Consider the following 14,668-nt stretch of genomic DNA (forward strand, 5'->3'; position numbering starts at 1 on the left):
TCACATGGCCCATTTGTGTCAGTGAACAAACAATAAAGATACATGTGATATAATAAAACAATTGTTGACTTTTGAAATCATTTGATTATGACATTGATTTATCAAACTATAAAATAACATGTATAAACATGATAAACATGATAAACATGATAGAGTTAAACATATAGTCAGTGTGCAATCTCATGTGTTTCTGAACGCCAGGTCTCTGGCCAAGTCCTTTATAACATTCATAACATATTATGAAATTGAATAATCAGATGCTCGTGTGAGACTGTAAATATAAACTGACAAAACCCTATACCTCATATGTCCTAATTAAGAGTTTAATAACTAGCTAGCACCATGACTTGTGTGTGTCTCTCTGTTATGAATTTGTCTGACTTATTTTAAAACTATACAAACATGTACACGTATAAATAACATACATAATACTCATTTTATTAATCACCAGTGTGTGTTCGTACATGTTTATCTCTGCTAGTACTTTGAGTAAACCATTTCCCGCACACATCACATTTATACGGTTTATCTCCAGTATGGGATCTCATATGTTTCTGCAAGTCATTACTTTGAATGAATTCTTTGTCACATTTGTCACATTTGTGTGGTTTATCACCAGTGTGTGTTCTTATGTGCCTTTGTAAATTTCCATTATCACCAAACCCTCTTCCACATACACTACATTTAAAAGGTTTATCACCAGTATGTGAATTTATGTGTCTCTTCAGGTGCATATCCCTACTAAACTCTTTTCCACAGTCTCCACATTTGTAAGGTTTATCTCCAGTGTGTATTTTCTCGTGTCTTTTTAAATTGTGACTCGAACTAAACGCTTTACCGCATACTTTACACTCATGGGGTTTATCACCAGTGTGTATTCGCATGTGCCCCTTTAAGTGCTGACCCATACTAAATTTTGTACCACATACATCACATTTATAAGGTTTATCACCAGTATGTGTTCTCATGTGTTTCTCTATGTCACACTTTTGTAAAAATTCTTTATCACATTCGTCACATTTAAACGGTTTATCACCTGTGTGTGTTCTCATGTGTCTCTGTAAGTGACCCCTCTGGCTAAACCTTTTACCACATACATCACACATAAAAGACAAATCCTCGGGGTGTGTTCTTTTTTGTATCTCCGACATGATTTTGACTTATAAAACCTTTACAACGTATATCACATTCAAAACCTTATATCCAGTATGTGTTTTCTAATGTGTTCTCTAAGTTTGAACAATATGCATTCACCACAATTTACTCATGATAATTTCAATAAACCAGTAGGAAATCTTGTGCGATCTTGAATAAAGTGACCTATAGTCTACAATGGTCTTATACATGTATCAAGGGAGTATCTGTATTTTGGTGTGAAACTTTTATTTTCTTCAGGTTCTATGAGTTTTCTTTCCTGCATTTTGCTCTCTCCAACAGGCTTGCATTCTGAATAAGAAAAGATAATCATTAAAATTTGAAAACCACCACGATTTGTTCAAATGATGTCCGGGATTTTTTTTTCGAATGCTACGTGGGACAGATTATTGTTTTCGTTGTTCAATGTAATTTTTTTTCCCCCTAATTGGAAAAATGTGGGTAAGATTATTTTTTTTTCAATTCAAGTGCTGGACAGATATTTTTTTTTACCTAAATCAGGGCCAGGAAATTTTTTATAAAAAGACCCCCTGCCCCCCATAAAGTCCAATGGTTAGTGTCTAATCGTGTCTGTCTAGTATAACGTATAGTGTTCATAATCAAATAGTATATATTGTGTTTAAGTCGTTCCTAAACCACAGCTTGTTAACGATTATGCTGAATTTCACAGTTTTTTTCCCTGAATTTTAAAAGAAATTGTATCAAACTAGACAATAAATAATAATTTATAAATATTATAAATATAATCAGCTTAACATTCAATTTGATTTAAGTTTTATTCCTATTTTGTTTTGTTTCTTTTCTTTTCGTTGGTTCCTATTTCGTTTTGTTTCTTTTCGTTTTGTTTTGTTTCTTTTCGTTTCGTTTTTCGTTTCTTTTCGTCTCTATTTTGTTTCGCACTTTATAGGCACCCCTATATTGTGATAATCAACTAAATATTCACCTCACACTTAAATTTAGTTGTAGCTGTGATAGAGGGAGTATATATATTTATAAAGTTAAGAAGAATTTAGTGCAAAAAGTAATGAAATATTACATGATTTTACCTAAAACCATAGTGGCTGAGTTACATGTCATCTGGCAGGTTATTTCCATCTTTACAATTGTATGTGCAGATATATTTGTAACTGATTTGTCCTCAATTGTATACTCAGTACCAAGAGAGAAAAATATTTCCTCGATATAAGAAAAGAAATCACTGATAAAATCACACCAGCAAACTGCAACAGCACCTTCATGAACAAAACTGCAATAGTACAATTGCTAATAGCAAAAATATTATAAGGAGTTGTTTGATAACTATGAAAAATTCATGGAAAATATTGAAAACAAAACTAGAAACATGTAATTTCAAATGTACATAGAGAGACTGAAAATTTTAGACAACAAATAGAAACACACATTGTGCATATCTATAATACTAAAATTACGAGGTCCAATTTGTCAGCCGTCATCACGTAAAAACAACGAATCAAAGAATTCAACTTTATATACAACTAATATAGTACTGAGGTGTAGATTAAAAATTACACCACTCCAGGCCCTTTTGTTTTCCACGTAATTAATATCGCCAATAATTAGGAAGTTCCGGGTCGAGTCCGATACCGATACCAATAGTATAATCACCTGTTACCTATTACCTTATCTGTACGTTCCGCATCTGACAGGCGCACCACCAAACGGTGTATTCAGGATTAATATGCTATATAAACGGGTCATAATCACAGGGTTGACACTACTAAATTGTCAAATTGTTACCTATCGTAGTATTTTAATTCGTAAGACTTTCTAAGATAACAATACGAATACTAAAAATCTGGACTAAAAATAAGTCTCAATTTGTAAGCGGGCATGACGTAAAACAGCGAATCAAAGAATTCAACTTTATTTATAACTAATATAGGACAATGCTGTTGATTAAAAAATACTCCATTCCAGGACCTTTTGTTTTCCAAATATTTAATATTACCAATAATTGATAAGTTCCAGTTCGACGGGTTCAAACAGAAAGATTTGAAAGCAGAGAAAATTGTGAATCTTATAATCGGCATGACTTTATCAGATGACAGTACTAATATTAAGATAAGGCTTGCGCATAGTTATATACTTTAATTCAGTCACGGACCCGCGATATCACGGGTGTCTTCTAGTAGTTATATAAATATACATATACATGATATATATCGTAAAGTGGAGGACTTGACAACCAAATGAGAATAATGATTATCATATAAGTAACACATGTATAGATAGTACCAACAGAGTCTGTCATTTAATAATTGTAGTAAGAAGCTTAAATAATTAATGATCATTCCTATCCTTAACTGGCTTATACATTTATGATATGGTCCTTATCATTTATAGAACCTTTTTAAATTTATTGATGGTGACAAAACACGGTTTTATAACTTTTTAAAGATTTTTATATACATTGATCATGAAGTACATATAACATTCCACTGAGAAAATCTGCCTTTTTAGATTTTATTAAATTCTTACATCTTAAGGGGACGACCATTTGATATTCTGTGGGGGCCAGGAGGATTTTGAAAATAGATAACTCAGCCTTGATAATCACAAAAATAAATGGTTTGTTCTGTGGTAGTGCAGAAAATGAATAATCTGTCCTCTTAGTTTGCAAAAATAAATAACCGATCAAAAACAAATCCTCCTGGCCCCCCCCAGAATATCAAATGGTCGTCCCCTAACTTATTATTTCAATACATAGATCTTATTAAATGAAACCTCCTTTTAATGTACCTTTATGCATATTAACATGATTAAAAAGCAAATTCAAATGAAACATAGTTTTAAATATAAATAAAACTCAGTCACATACATAAGAGAATATACTTGTATGTAGATTAATTTGTTATAAAAAGGTCCATGTAAATATGCCATGCATGACATTTCTATTGCTTATTGTTTATTTATATGTGCCGTTACTGCCGTACATTTGTTGGAAATAGAACATTTTTGTTTTATCGTTTTAAAATTTTAAAGTTAGGGAAAACTCCATATATATTTGGAGGTGCTCCTAATTAAAGGAGGCTCATACTACAATGTACTAAGAAGAAGATATAATCAAAAGAGGGGAATTTGCAAAAATATTACACAGGATAATTTTTAAACATGATAGCCTGTTTCACTTTATTATTTATATCAATATTCTATGTGTATTATAGCTAGCCTACGGAACCCAGGGGCGGATCCAGCCATTTTTAAAAGGGGGGTTCCCAACCGAGGACAAAGGGGGGGGGGGGGGGGGGTTCCAACTACATGTCCCCATTCAAATGCATTGATCGTCCAAAGAAAAGGGGGTCCAACCCCCGGAACCCCCCCCCCCCCCCCCCCCCCCCCCCCCTGGAACCATAGCTCTTAGGTCTCTTAAGTATTTTTTACTACAAATGTACATAGACACAAATGATAGATGGTTCACAAAATAAAAAAAATATATAAAAAGGACCTTTCATCATTCACAACTAGGTGTATTATCACGATTATACTTGTATGAACATCATGTAAAGCAGTGGCGGATCCAGCCATTTTAAAAAGGGGGGGTTCCCAACCCAGAGTAAAGGGGGGTTCCAACTATATGCTCCCATTCAAATGCATTGATCGGCCAAAAAAAGGGGGGGTTCCAACCCCCGGACCCCCCCCCCTGGATCCGCCACTGTAAAGCACCATGTTTTAAAGATTATATGTGTAAATGTGCCCTCTTAGGGGACCTAAATTGGAAAATAATAAAATACGTGTCTCTTATCATTAGGAAAATATGTTATTTTTTTTTTTTTTTTTTTTTATTTTTGGGTTTGTATTTTGTAAATGACAAATGTCAGCTGGTATCATTCCTGTATAGGAATTTTCACCAATACACTTATTTGATTTGATAAAATTTACATCTTATATTATCTATTCTCTGTACCTGAGATTAGTAATACTAATACTACGTATAGACTACTGTCTCAAGACTGTATCCTCGCCTTCAAGTATTCCAACACGTGTAAATTATTTTTCATTTATAAATAGATCATGAAATTGATAAGACAACCCATAACTTCAGAAACCAAGAGACTATATTCTCACCATATTATTACGTTTTGATGCATCATATCACTGTTTCGTATTATTTTAAAATACAATATTTACGGAAAAACTGGACTCACAAAAATGGAATACGCACTTCAGGTTAATATTTAGGACGTTCAGGTTGGAATGAAGACAGCTCGGACCAAAAATAAAACTCGGACCAATCCAAATCGATATTTTGTGAGGGATGGCTACAGAATAGAGACTAATGGCATAACGGCCCATCAAAAACGAATAGTGAACATTGAGCTAACATAATTGAGAATAACTATGGAAAATTAAAGAATTTAACAGGTAATTAATAATTATAAGTAAACATACTCAGTTACGTTGCAGATTTAATTGAAAATGATTTCACAGAATAGGCGTAATTTTCAGATATAAAATGAATGAACAAAAAGATCCCAATCAATTAGAAAATCAATACATAAACGAGGAATCCTTCTAATCAAGACCCGCCTTTTTGAGAAAGGCATGTTCTTTTAATGTAATGTCAAAGCAACTATATTTTTTTCCAAATTAACTACTGAAACCAATGCAGTGGCGGATCCAGGGGTCGGGGGGGGGGGGGGTGGGGGTGGGGGTTCCGGGGGTTGGAACCCCTTATTTTTGGCCGATCAATGCATTTGAATGGGAGCATATATTGGAACCCCCCCCCCCCTTTTACTCTGGGTTGGGACCCCCCTTTTTAAAATGGCTGGATCCGCCACTGCAATGACTTAATTTGATCGGTGCTAAATGCAGATCATCGAAACCATTTTTTTTTTTTTTTTTATTCTATGAAAGATGGGTTTATGTAACATGGTTAATATACAGTTACTCCATGTATATTGTATGATCTCACCTTGTAAAACTGTTAGATTATTAATTGCATATTACTATATGCGTTTTATTGATGATGGTAGTTTTACTAAGTATATGGGACACATTTTCGACCCCTTCTATACAAATTTAGTAATCTTGAAAAATACTGCTATACATTATTGAAGCGGTCTTTTTTACAAGACATCATTCAAATTGCCAAATATGGTGTATGCAAATAAAGTTATTGTATATATCAAAGAGACAGAAGATATAGAAGGAATACAAGTCTAAGTCAAACTGACATCCCACTTAAAATCGGCGAGATTGCAGTCAGTGCTCTGGAAGGGTAAGCAGATACCGATCCACACGTGACAATATAAGAATCTAGCAGACATAGGATTCAAATAGACGCTATGAGCAAACACCTACAATCAACTGTGACGTTGACAGACATTTGATTTAATTAATTGATTTTATGTGTTTGCTTATAAATACGCTTATATTGGCAATTATTTTATAAAGGTGACTTCTTGCACTAATTTGGTCTGTATTACTCATCTGACCTGTTCAGCGTTCAAATTCGTATTATAAAAAGTCAATATGTCGTCATCATGTGAAATTGGCCTAACAAAGTGACATATTGATTGAAACTATTGAATGTTTTAAGTTTAGTACATGCATTACAGTCCCTATTATAATCACTTCATTTAAATTTGATACCTTTTAAGTTTATCAGATGAATTTTATAATTGTTAACAGATTTATCAATGCAAACATACACCATCTGTATTTGAAAGTTCGATCTGTAATTGTTTTACCCTTTGTATAGCATACCGTGTAGGTGTTACGTCGTCATAATAGGTGCACCATTTATATAAGTTGATTTGTTAGGGCACGGACACAATAATCTTTAACTAACCACTAACCAAGAGATATAAGGACAAAACGTGAGTAGATTCTATAAATTTTATCATCAGCATTTATTCACATGTTCAACCAAATATATATAAAATAATTGTTTATTTCGTCGATTTTCTGTTTTGTAATGGTGTTGCCCGTTTTTTTTTAAATCTTACATTTCGTTATTTTCTCTATAAAAAAAAAATATATATTATTTTTTCTCGAATGTGTTAGTTTGCTCTTAAATGGGCTTCAGATCTTACGGATGATGTGGCGGATTATTCCAGTGCTAATGTGGACGGTTAAATCGACGCTAAAATATTCACTAAATCGCATTGCACCTATTAAATCTGCATATTGGGGCATATATTTTCAGGTAAATCGGGACAAATTTTAAGATACTTTACACAAGCGGGTTTAATATAAGCAAAACTGTATATAGATGGGAGTAAATTATTTTTGTTTTTATTTGTTCTATTTGTTTTTGTAGAAGAAAAATGTACTCGCTATACGTGTTCGTGTTAGTTATCACCAGTACTATAGCAGTGTCAGAAGCATGCGACTGTACTAAAACATCATTGAAATCTGTGCTGAAAGACAACGATTCATTCTGTAAGTGAAGTGATAACATTTTCTTTAATTTTTTTTCATATTAAACTGATTGAAAGTTACAAATTTTCTTTCAGTCAAACCGAAGGATATTATGAGACTTAATAAACAGCTGCGCCATGAGCGCATATGATACGCCCGACGTCTTGTGTGGAAGTTTTATGCAATAATCATAAATAGTTTCTGAGAAAGTTTAAAGCAATAACCATATATTGTTTTTGAGACATGGCGGGACATGTGAAACCCCCCACCCTGTTTGTTTTTTTTACAAAAAACTAAATATCACTAAAATAAAATTTTGAATCAAAACCAAAAAGTATACAGATCTTTAGATTAATATAACAAAGACGTGTGTAAAGTTTTAAGCAATAATCATAAATCATTTTTGAGATACTGCGCGACATGTAAAAAAACCCTCCCCTGTATAACAAAATACTCAATAACTCAAAAATAAAATTTTGAGTCATCACCAAAAAGTATACAGATCTTTAGATTAATATAACAAAGACATGTGTAAAGTTTTAAGCAATAATCATAAATTGTTTTTGAGATATGGCACAACATGTAAAAAAAAAACCTTCCCCCTTTTTTTACAAAATACTCAATAACTCAAAAATGAAATTTTGAATCATCACCAAAAAGTATACAGATCTTTAGATTAATATAACAAAGACATGTGTAAAGTTTTAGGCAATAATCATAAATAATTTTTGAGACATGGCGCGACATGTAAAAAATCCCTCCCCCTTTTTTACAAAATACTCAATAACTCAAAAATGGAATTTTGAATCATCACCAAAAAGTATACAGATATTAAGGTTAATATAACTAAAAAGTGTATATAGTTTTAAGCCATAATCAAGAATCGTTTTTTAAATACGGTGCGACATGTGAAAAAAAACCACACCCCTGTTTTAGTTACAAAGTGCCGTAACTCAAAAAGTTTAAATTTTATTTTCACCAAAAAGTATACAGATCATTTGACCATCATAAGAAACAACTATAATAAGTTTCAGGAAATTTGGATAAGTCGTTCTCAAGTTACGGTGCGACATGTTTACGCCGGACAGACGGACAGACGGACAGACAGACGGACAGACGGACGGACACCGGACATTTGTATACCATAATACGTCCCGTCAAAATTTTGACGGGCGTATAAAAATCCTTCCGATGTACTTTAAAAGAATTGATTGATAGCGATCAAGTCAGAGTTTCTAGAACTTACAAGTGATGTGTCAACTATGTCATAAGAAAGAGCCACATCATCTCCATACGGTCCATAAGCAGGGGCAGATCCAGCCATATAAAAGGGGGTCCTAATCCAGGACAAAGGGGGGTTTAAACTATATATATATGTCCGCATTCAAATGCACTGATCGTCCCAAAAATCATTCCAACCACCGGAACACTCCCTCTGGATTCGCCACTGCAATATGTATTGATAAAGTTGACAAAAGTGTAAAGCTAGTCTACCCAACATTCTGAGTGGGGAGATAACTCTTCTGATGACATTTGTTGTCCATTCGTTTGATATGTTTGAGCTTTGATCAGCTTTTGATTTTGCCATTTGCTTTAAATCTTAACGTTTGGAATTTTCTTTGGAGATCGGTATTTTTGTAAATTTACTCATTTTTTTGTACCATCATGATTTTTTCATAATTTTTATAACCTATAATCCAACCTGTCAAACGTGTGTTAGTAGGCCTAGAACCTCAATTTTATGAAACCCAACACATTAAACGTATCAATTGGAAATGGCGTGACCTATCTGATCTGCACGAAGCACACAGGTCAAATAACACAAAGACGAAAAAACACAAAATACCGGATTAAGAGAACTTGCAGTTACTGTATATTAATTTATATTTTTTATTTCTTATTGTAATAGTAATCAAAGGAAAAGTTCTGAGCTCTGCTGAATGGTTTACAGGATTGAATATTGATTTTAATATCGAAACAGATTATAAAGTAAGTATTGTAATCCTTCAAATTTTGATTGCGAAAGAATCATAATAATGTATTTTATGTTAATTCTCAAAACATCGAGTTTTGTATTGACTTCGTTTATGGTTCTGATTTTTAATTACCCCAAGGCACCTACATGTACCATTCGGAATATATATGGTAATCATATGCAAACTGAAACTTACATTTTAACAAGCATGATAAATTCAGCAAACTATACCTTTATATTATTAATTCGTATATTTTAACAAATTTGATTCGTTTAGAGATAGTCACATGTTAAACTATATTTTCGAAGGTAGAGAGAAAACGGCGGATAGCAAAAAGCATATTGATCGGCAAAAAGCATATTGCACGGTTATTTTTAGAATATTTAAAAACCGACTGACTTTGTGACGTCATGTAATGAATTTCAGGATATCGTTAAACATTTTGAAACAAATGATATCTGTGATCGATTATTTGACGAAAAAAATCTTCAAATACATAAGATGTCAAACAAACAAAAAAAATAAAAATAAATAACAACTAATATGTTGTTATTGTCAAGGAGACAATATGATATCTTTCAAACAAAATCAAATGACGATTTTGATTCAAATATGCATAATGGTCTGAAATTAATAATATAACAAATATAGCCTTTGTATGAAGTCAATACAGGATATATCGACCTAAAGAAGTATATCGACCTCGGACTTCGTCCTCAGTCAATATACTTCTTTGAGGTCAATATATCCTTGTATCGACCTCATAAAAAGGCTTTATTTGTATAATATCTCTATAAGAATCAAAACAATCAAAAATATAATTACCGAAACGTGCCTAAGAATAGCCCAACCATTTATAATATTAGTTTTGCACGAGGCAGTTAGAAACCTAATTTCTTTATTATTTCAAAATTTATATTTACGTATGAGTTTAGGGGACGACCATTTGATATTCAGGGGGGGGGGGGATGGTCAAGAGGATTTGTTTTTGATCGGTTATTTATTTTTGTAAACTAAGAGGACAGATTATTCATTTTCTGCACTATTAAAGCAAGATTTTTCATTTTCATTTTCACAGCTATATTTTTGATATTCGAAAACATACAATTTTTTAAATGATTTGTTTATTATAAATAATACATATAGTATAGTCAAGTCATTATGTACCATTTAATCAGATTAACCATACCCCTCTGCAGAAATGAATCTTTTAAATTCCCAACTGCATATACATGTATTGCATACATACATAGTATTAAAGTTAAGTTATAACTAGGCACTTTTAAATATATCGGCAAACATACTACGCCGAGCAGAGCGAGGCAAAATTTTTTTTGAAGGGTTTTGGAGCCACTGAAGGCCCAAGAAGCTATAGAACAAATGGTGCAAAATCATGCTTTCTGGATGCTCTGAAGACCCTTTCATAATCTGAAAATGAAGTTTTGTTTTAATAATTTTTTGACAATATTTTGGTCTCAAAGCAAAATGTATAAATTCAGTGTTAGACTGAAGTTTCTAGGGACAACATCAAAAGACCAATGTGCATGATAAAGCAAAAATGGAATTCACATAGTTAAGCCTGGCTGCTGTTTTTTTAAACTCATGATCAAGTTCATAACAAAATTACTAGATTACAAAAGGAATGCAACACTAACAGAATACAGAAGGGCTATAAATGAACAAAAGACAAATAAATAAGAAACATTGATCCCGAAAAATCAGGGCTATAAGTCTGAGGGAAAACAGAACTTTCTTCTTGCAAGGCCGTGAACACAATTTGATATAAAGACAAGCGTTTGGTTTTGAAATTTCCTACATGTAGTTACGTCCCTGTTAAAATAAAAGTGAGGTAAGGTTTCCTGAGACAATATACCTCAAGTTAAATGAAACCAAATTTCAGACATTTCAGGTATATTTAAATAATACTTTTGTTATTAAAAAATTTGGGAAATGTTTCCCCGATTTTTTGGGGGAAAAAGATGAACTTATGAAGAATCTGGTGCCATCTCATACTTTCGATTAGACCTGCTGAGTTATTTATTTTCTATACATTGCAAGTCAGGTAATTTATTTTCAAACTACCACAGAACATTTATTTTTGTGATTATCAAGGCTGAGTTATTTATTTTCAAAATCCTCTTGCCCCCCCCCCCCGCCAGAATATCAAATGGTCGTCCCCTTATAAATGTTTGTTATAAATCTATTATCCTCCCAGTACCGAAATACTGACTATTGACCTGATGATACAGAGACATGATAGTCCACCAGCAGAAGTATCCCGACAACCGAATACTTGAAAGCCAATAATATTAAAAAGCCGGTATAGTTGAAGAGCTATATTTCTGCATGAATATATCTTTTGTCCATTTTGTATATTGTCGTCATATTTTTATATAGTTTTTTTTATAGAAAAGAAAGGATACGAGGTATCCATTCTTCACACGAAATCAGTATGTACACCAAACAACAGAACAAAAAACAAAAAAAAAGCGGTTCTATGGCCGTTTGTCATCTTAAAGACACATTGAGGCTTTCGACACAGAGGAAACACTCTTTTTATTTGCTTGGGGATTTTTTGATATTTTCTTCTCTTGAGCACTTACTTTATTTTGTACTTATTTCCTACTATTCTCTGTTCTGCAAGAGACCAAGACCCTCTTGCATTAGGTTTCGTGTCTCGATGATTTACACATGTATAAAAATGCATATATATACCTACATCTTTTTTTCCCAACATGATGTACAGAAGCAAAATTTAGAATAACAGGTACAATTTTTAAGGGGCTGTCAGAAATTTTATGAAAATAAAAAAAATAAAAATATTCATAGCATACCTGTTTTCTTTTAAAAACAATAAATCAAATAGGAATGAACAGCCCATAGGTTAGTGCTACGGTACTGATATGATTTATTAGATGTACAAATGTACTTAACATCTGGAATATTGCCATTTACATATTTTATAAATAATTAAGAAACTTAGGGAGCTACCATTTGATTTTTATGGGGGGGGGGGGCTATGATGAAATTTGAAAAAAATAGGCAGGACAGGAATTTTGAGTAAAAAAAAAAGGCAGGATGAGACACTTGCAAAAAAAAAGTCAGGATGACAATTTAGGTAAAAAAAAAGTCAGGATAAGCTAAGAAAAAAAAAGGCAGGACCGAAAAGACTGAAAAATAAAAAGGCAGGACAGAGATTACAACTAAAAAAAAAGGCAGGACACAATTTCTCATCCTAGCCCCCCCCCCCCCCCCCCCCCCCCCCCATAAAAATCAAATGGTAGCTCCCTTACTAGGTTCGAAGTCCTTCTGGCAAATCCATTTAAGGTCAATTTTACTAAATCAAATGAGTACCGAAGCACTGACATATGGGCCGACCAACCATTTTGATTGATTGTCTATAAATTTAGAAAAAATGTATATGGATATCCCATATTGAAGTAGTTAATACAGTCTTCGGCTTTCAAATTTCTGTGTTTCAGGGTTTCTGATCAATGTAAATCCAGAAAAGCTCGTCAGGACTGGGAACAGTATCTGAAATTAATTTATGTGTTCCTAGTCGAACTCACCAAAGTAAAGGTGTCATTTTCATCATTTAAGTTTTTGTTTGTGATTTTCAGAGCAATGTAAAAGATATAAATGGTATTCCTCGTAAACAAGTCGTTTTATTGTCACCAGTTATTCAGATGCATTGTGGGATAAGTCTCGAGGTTGACAAATGTTATCTTATATCGGGTAGGTATACAACATAAAAGCAAATAAGGCAAAATGCATTTATTATTTAATTTGACAAAGATAGCATCTAATATTGGAATATGTGTGTGGTGATAGTCAGATTGACAATATATATGCACATAATCTGACACTTGTCAAAATGAATCACAAGGAGTTAGGAGTCAAATTCCGATACAAATATATGCTAGGTGAAATGTTTGGTGACCCGATGTCTATTCCACCCTCGATTCCATCTGTTATATAGATATCTATGACAACTTGTGATCTGTTGAAACGATTCAATATATGATGGTACGAATGGGGTTTAATAACAAAACAGGGAAGCATGGATACAAGGTGTTGAACAAACTATATATTAAGAATGTATAGATTGTTTTTGGTTTTTAGTTTTAGTAAATTTAAATATCAGTATAGCTAACTGAGTTAGGTTGTTGCTATCCATATTGACTTTAAGCCGGAGAAATCGCGATACAATTGAGCAAGTGTTAAAGCAATATTTTTTGAAATTTTCGCGGGCTTTACGTGGACTGAGAATGCGCGAAAAGCGTATAAGACAGGGATCGATAACGGTGTCAGAATTTGGATATTTTCTTAAAAATTTGCGTTTTCGGTGGAAAAAAATGTAATTGCAAAGAAAAATTTAGGAAGTAAAAACACTAAATTTATACGTCATATCTCAAATATAACTGATTTTGTACGGTTTCAGAGGTGTTGCGGCTCCACGAAATAGCTCTCTCCCTTCAGAAATACAGAAACCCAGAGTTAAAAAAAGAAGTTAACCGTATAATTGCTTACATATAACTTTAGGAAAATAATTAAGAAATGTATGGTTACTTTACATCATTAAACTTTAAGGCTCATCTATGCTTATGATGATAATTTCTTAAACTTTACGAATATCAGTATGCGCATACTTCGAAGGCGATTGCTTTATAGTTGACGGCTTTGCTTAATACAACAGTTACTGTATTTATTTTGTAGGAAAACTTCAGCGTGAGACTCATGACATTTATTACAGAGTAGACTCTTGTCAGCTTCTGGTGGAATGTGGTAAAGCAAGGAAACTTAAGAGAATGGAGAAAAAAGTTAAAATTTACCAGGCTTTAGCTAAGCTATCTGGTTAAAAAATATATTTATGGACACAAACGAATAAAAATGAATAATTATATTATTGCTGTTAAATTATATATAAAATCTGCATCCACACATTCAGGTACAAACAAGAATAGTTTTGTTATGTCTTAAGATTTTTGTGCGATGCTTTGTTATTATTGGTTTGTCCTTTCTTCGTTTTTTTTTAAATCATGATATTGTCCGTTTTATTGTATTTTTTATTTCCCAAGTGCCTCGTATCTTCGCTCTGTTTTACTTCTACAAGCAACTTGTTTATCATTTCACTACTCGTAAATACTTTTTTT

General features: G+C 32.8%; 1 protein-coding gene and 1 long non-coding RNA gene across 2 annotated transcripts; one reads left to right on the top strand and one right to left on the bottom strand.

Moving 5' to 3' along the window:
* Window positions 1–417: 417 nt before the first annotated feature.
* LOC143052517 (uncharacterized) lies at window positions 418–5,349 on the bottom strand. Its single transcript, XR_012971144.1, has 2 exons — window positions 5,242–5,349; window positions 418–1,446 (listed from the first exon to the last, which is right to left on the bottom strand). It is a non-coding gene; the product is annotated as an uncharacterized LOC143052517 (long non-coding RNA).
* A 1,590-nt stretch (window positions 5,350–6,939) lies between these two features.
* On the top strand, window positions 6,940–14,418 carry LOC143051278 (uncharacterized). Its single transcript, XM_076224233.1, has 5 exons — window positions 6,940–6,995; window positions 7,439–7,560; window positions 9,449–9,528; window positions 13,136–13,250; window positions 14,232–14,418. Exons 2-5 carry the CDS (start codon window positions 7,446–7,448, stop codon window positions 14,372–14,374), a joined length of 453 nt encoding a protein of 150 aa, XP_076080348.1. The 5' UTR covers window positions 6,940–6,995; window positions 7,439–7,445; the 3' UTR covers window positions 14,375–14,418.
* Window positions 14,419–14,668: the final 250 nt, after the last annotated feature.

This window comes from Mytilus galloprovincialis, chromosome 11 (assembly GCF_965363235.1).
Source record: "Mytilus galloprovincialis chromosome 11, xbMytGall1.hap1.1, whole genome shotgun sequence".
Lineage (NCBI taxonomy): Eukaryota > Metazoa > Mollusca > Bivalvia > Mytilida > Mytilidae > Mytilus > Mytilus galloprovincialis.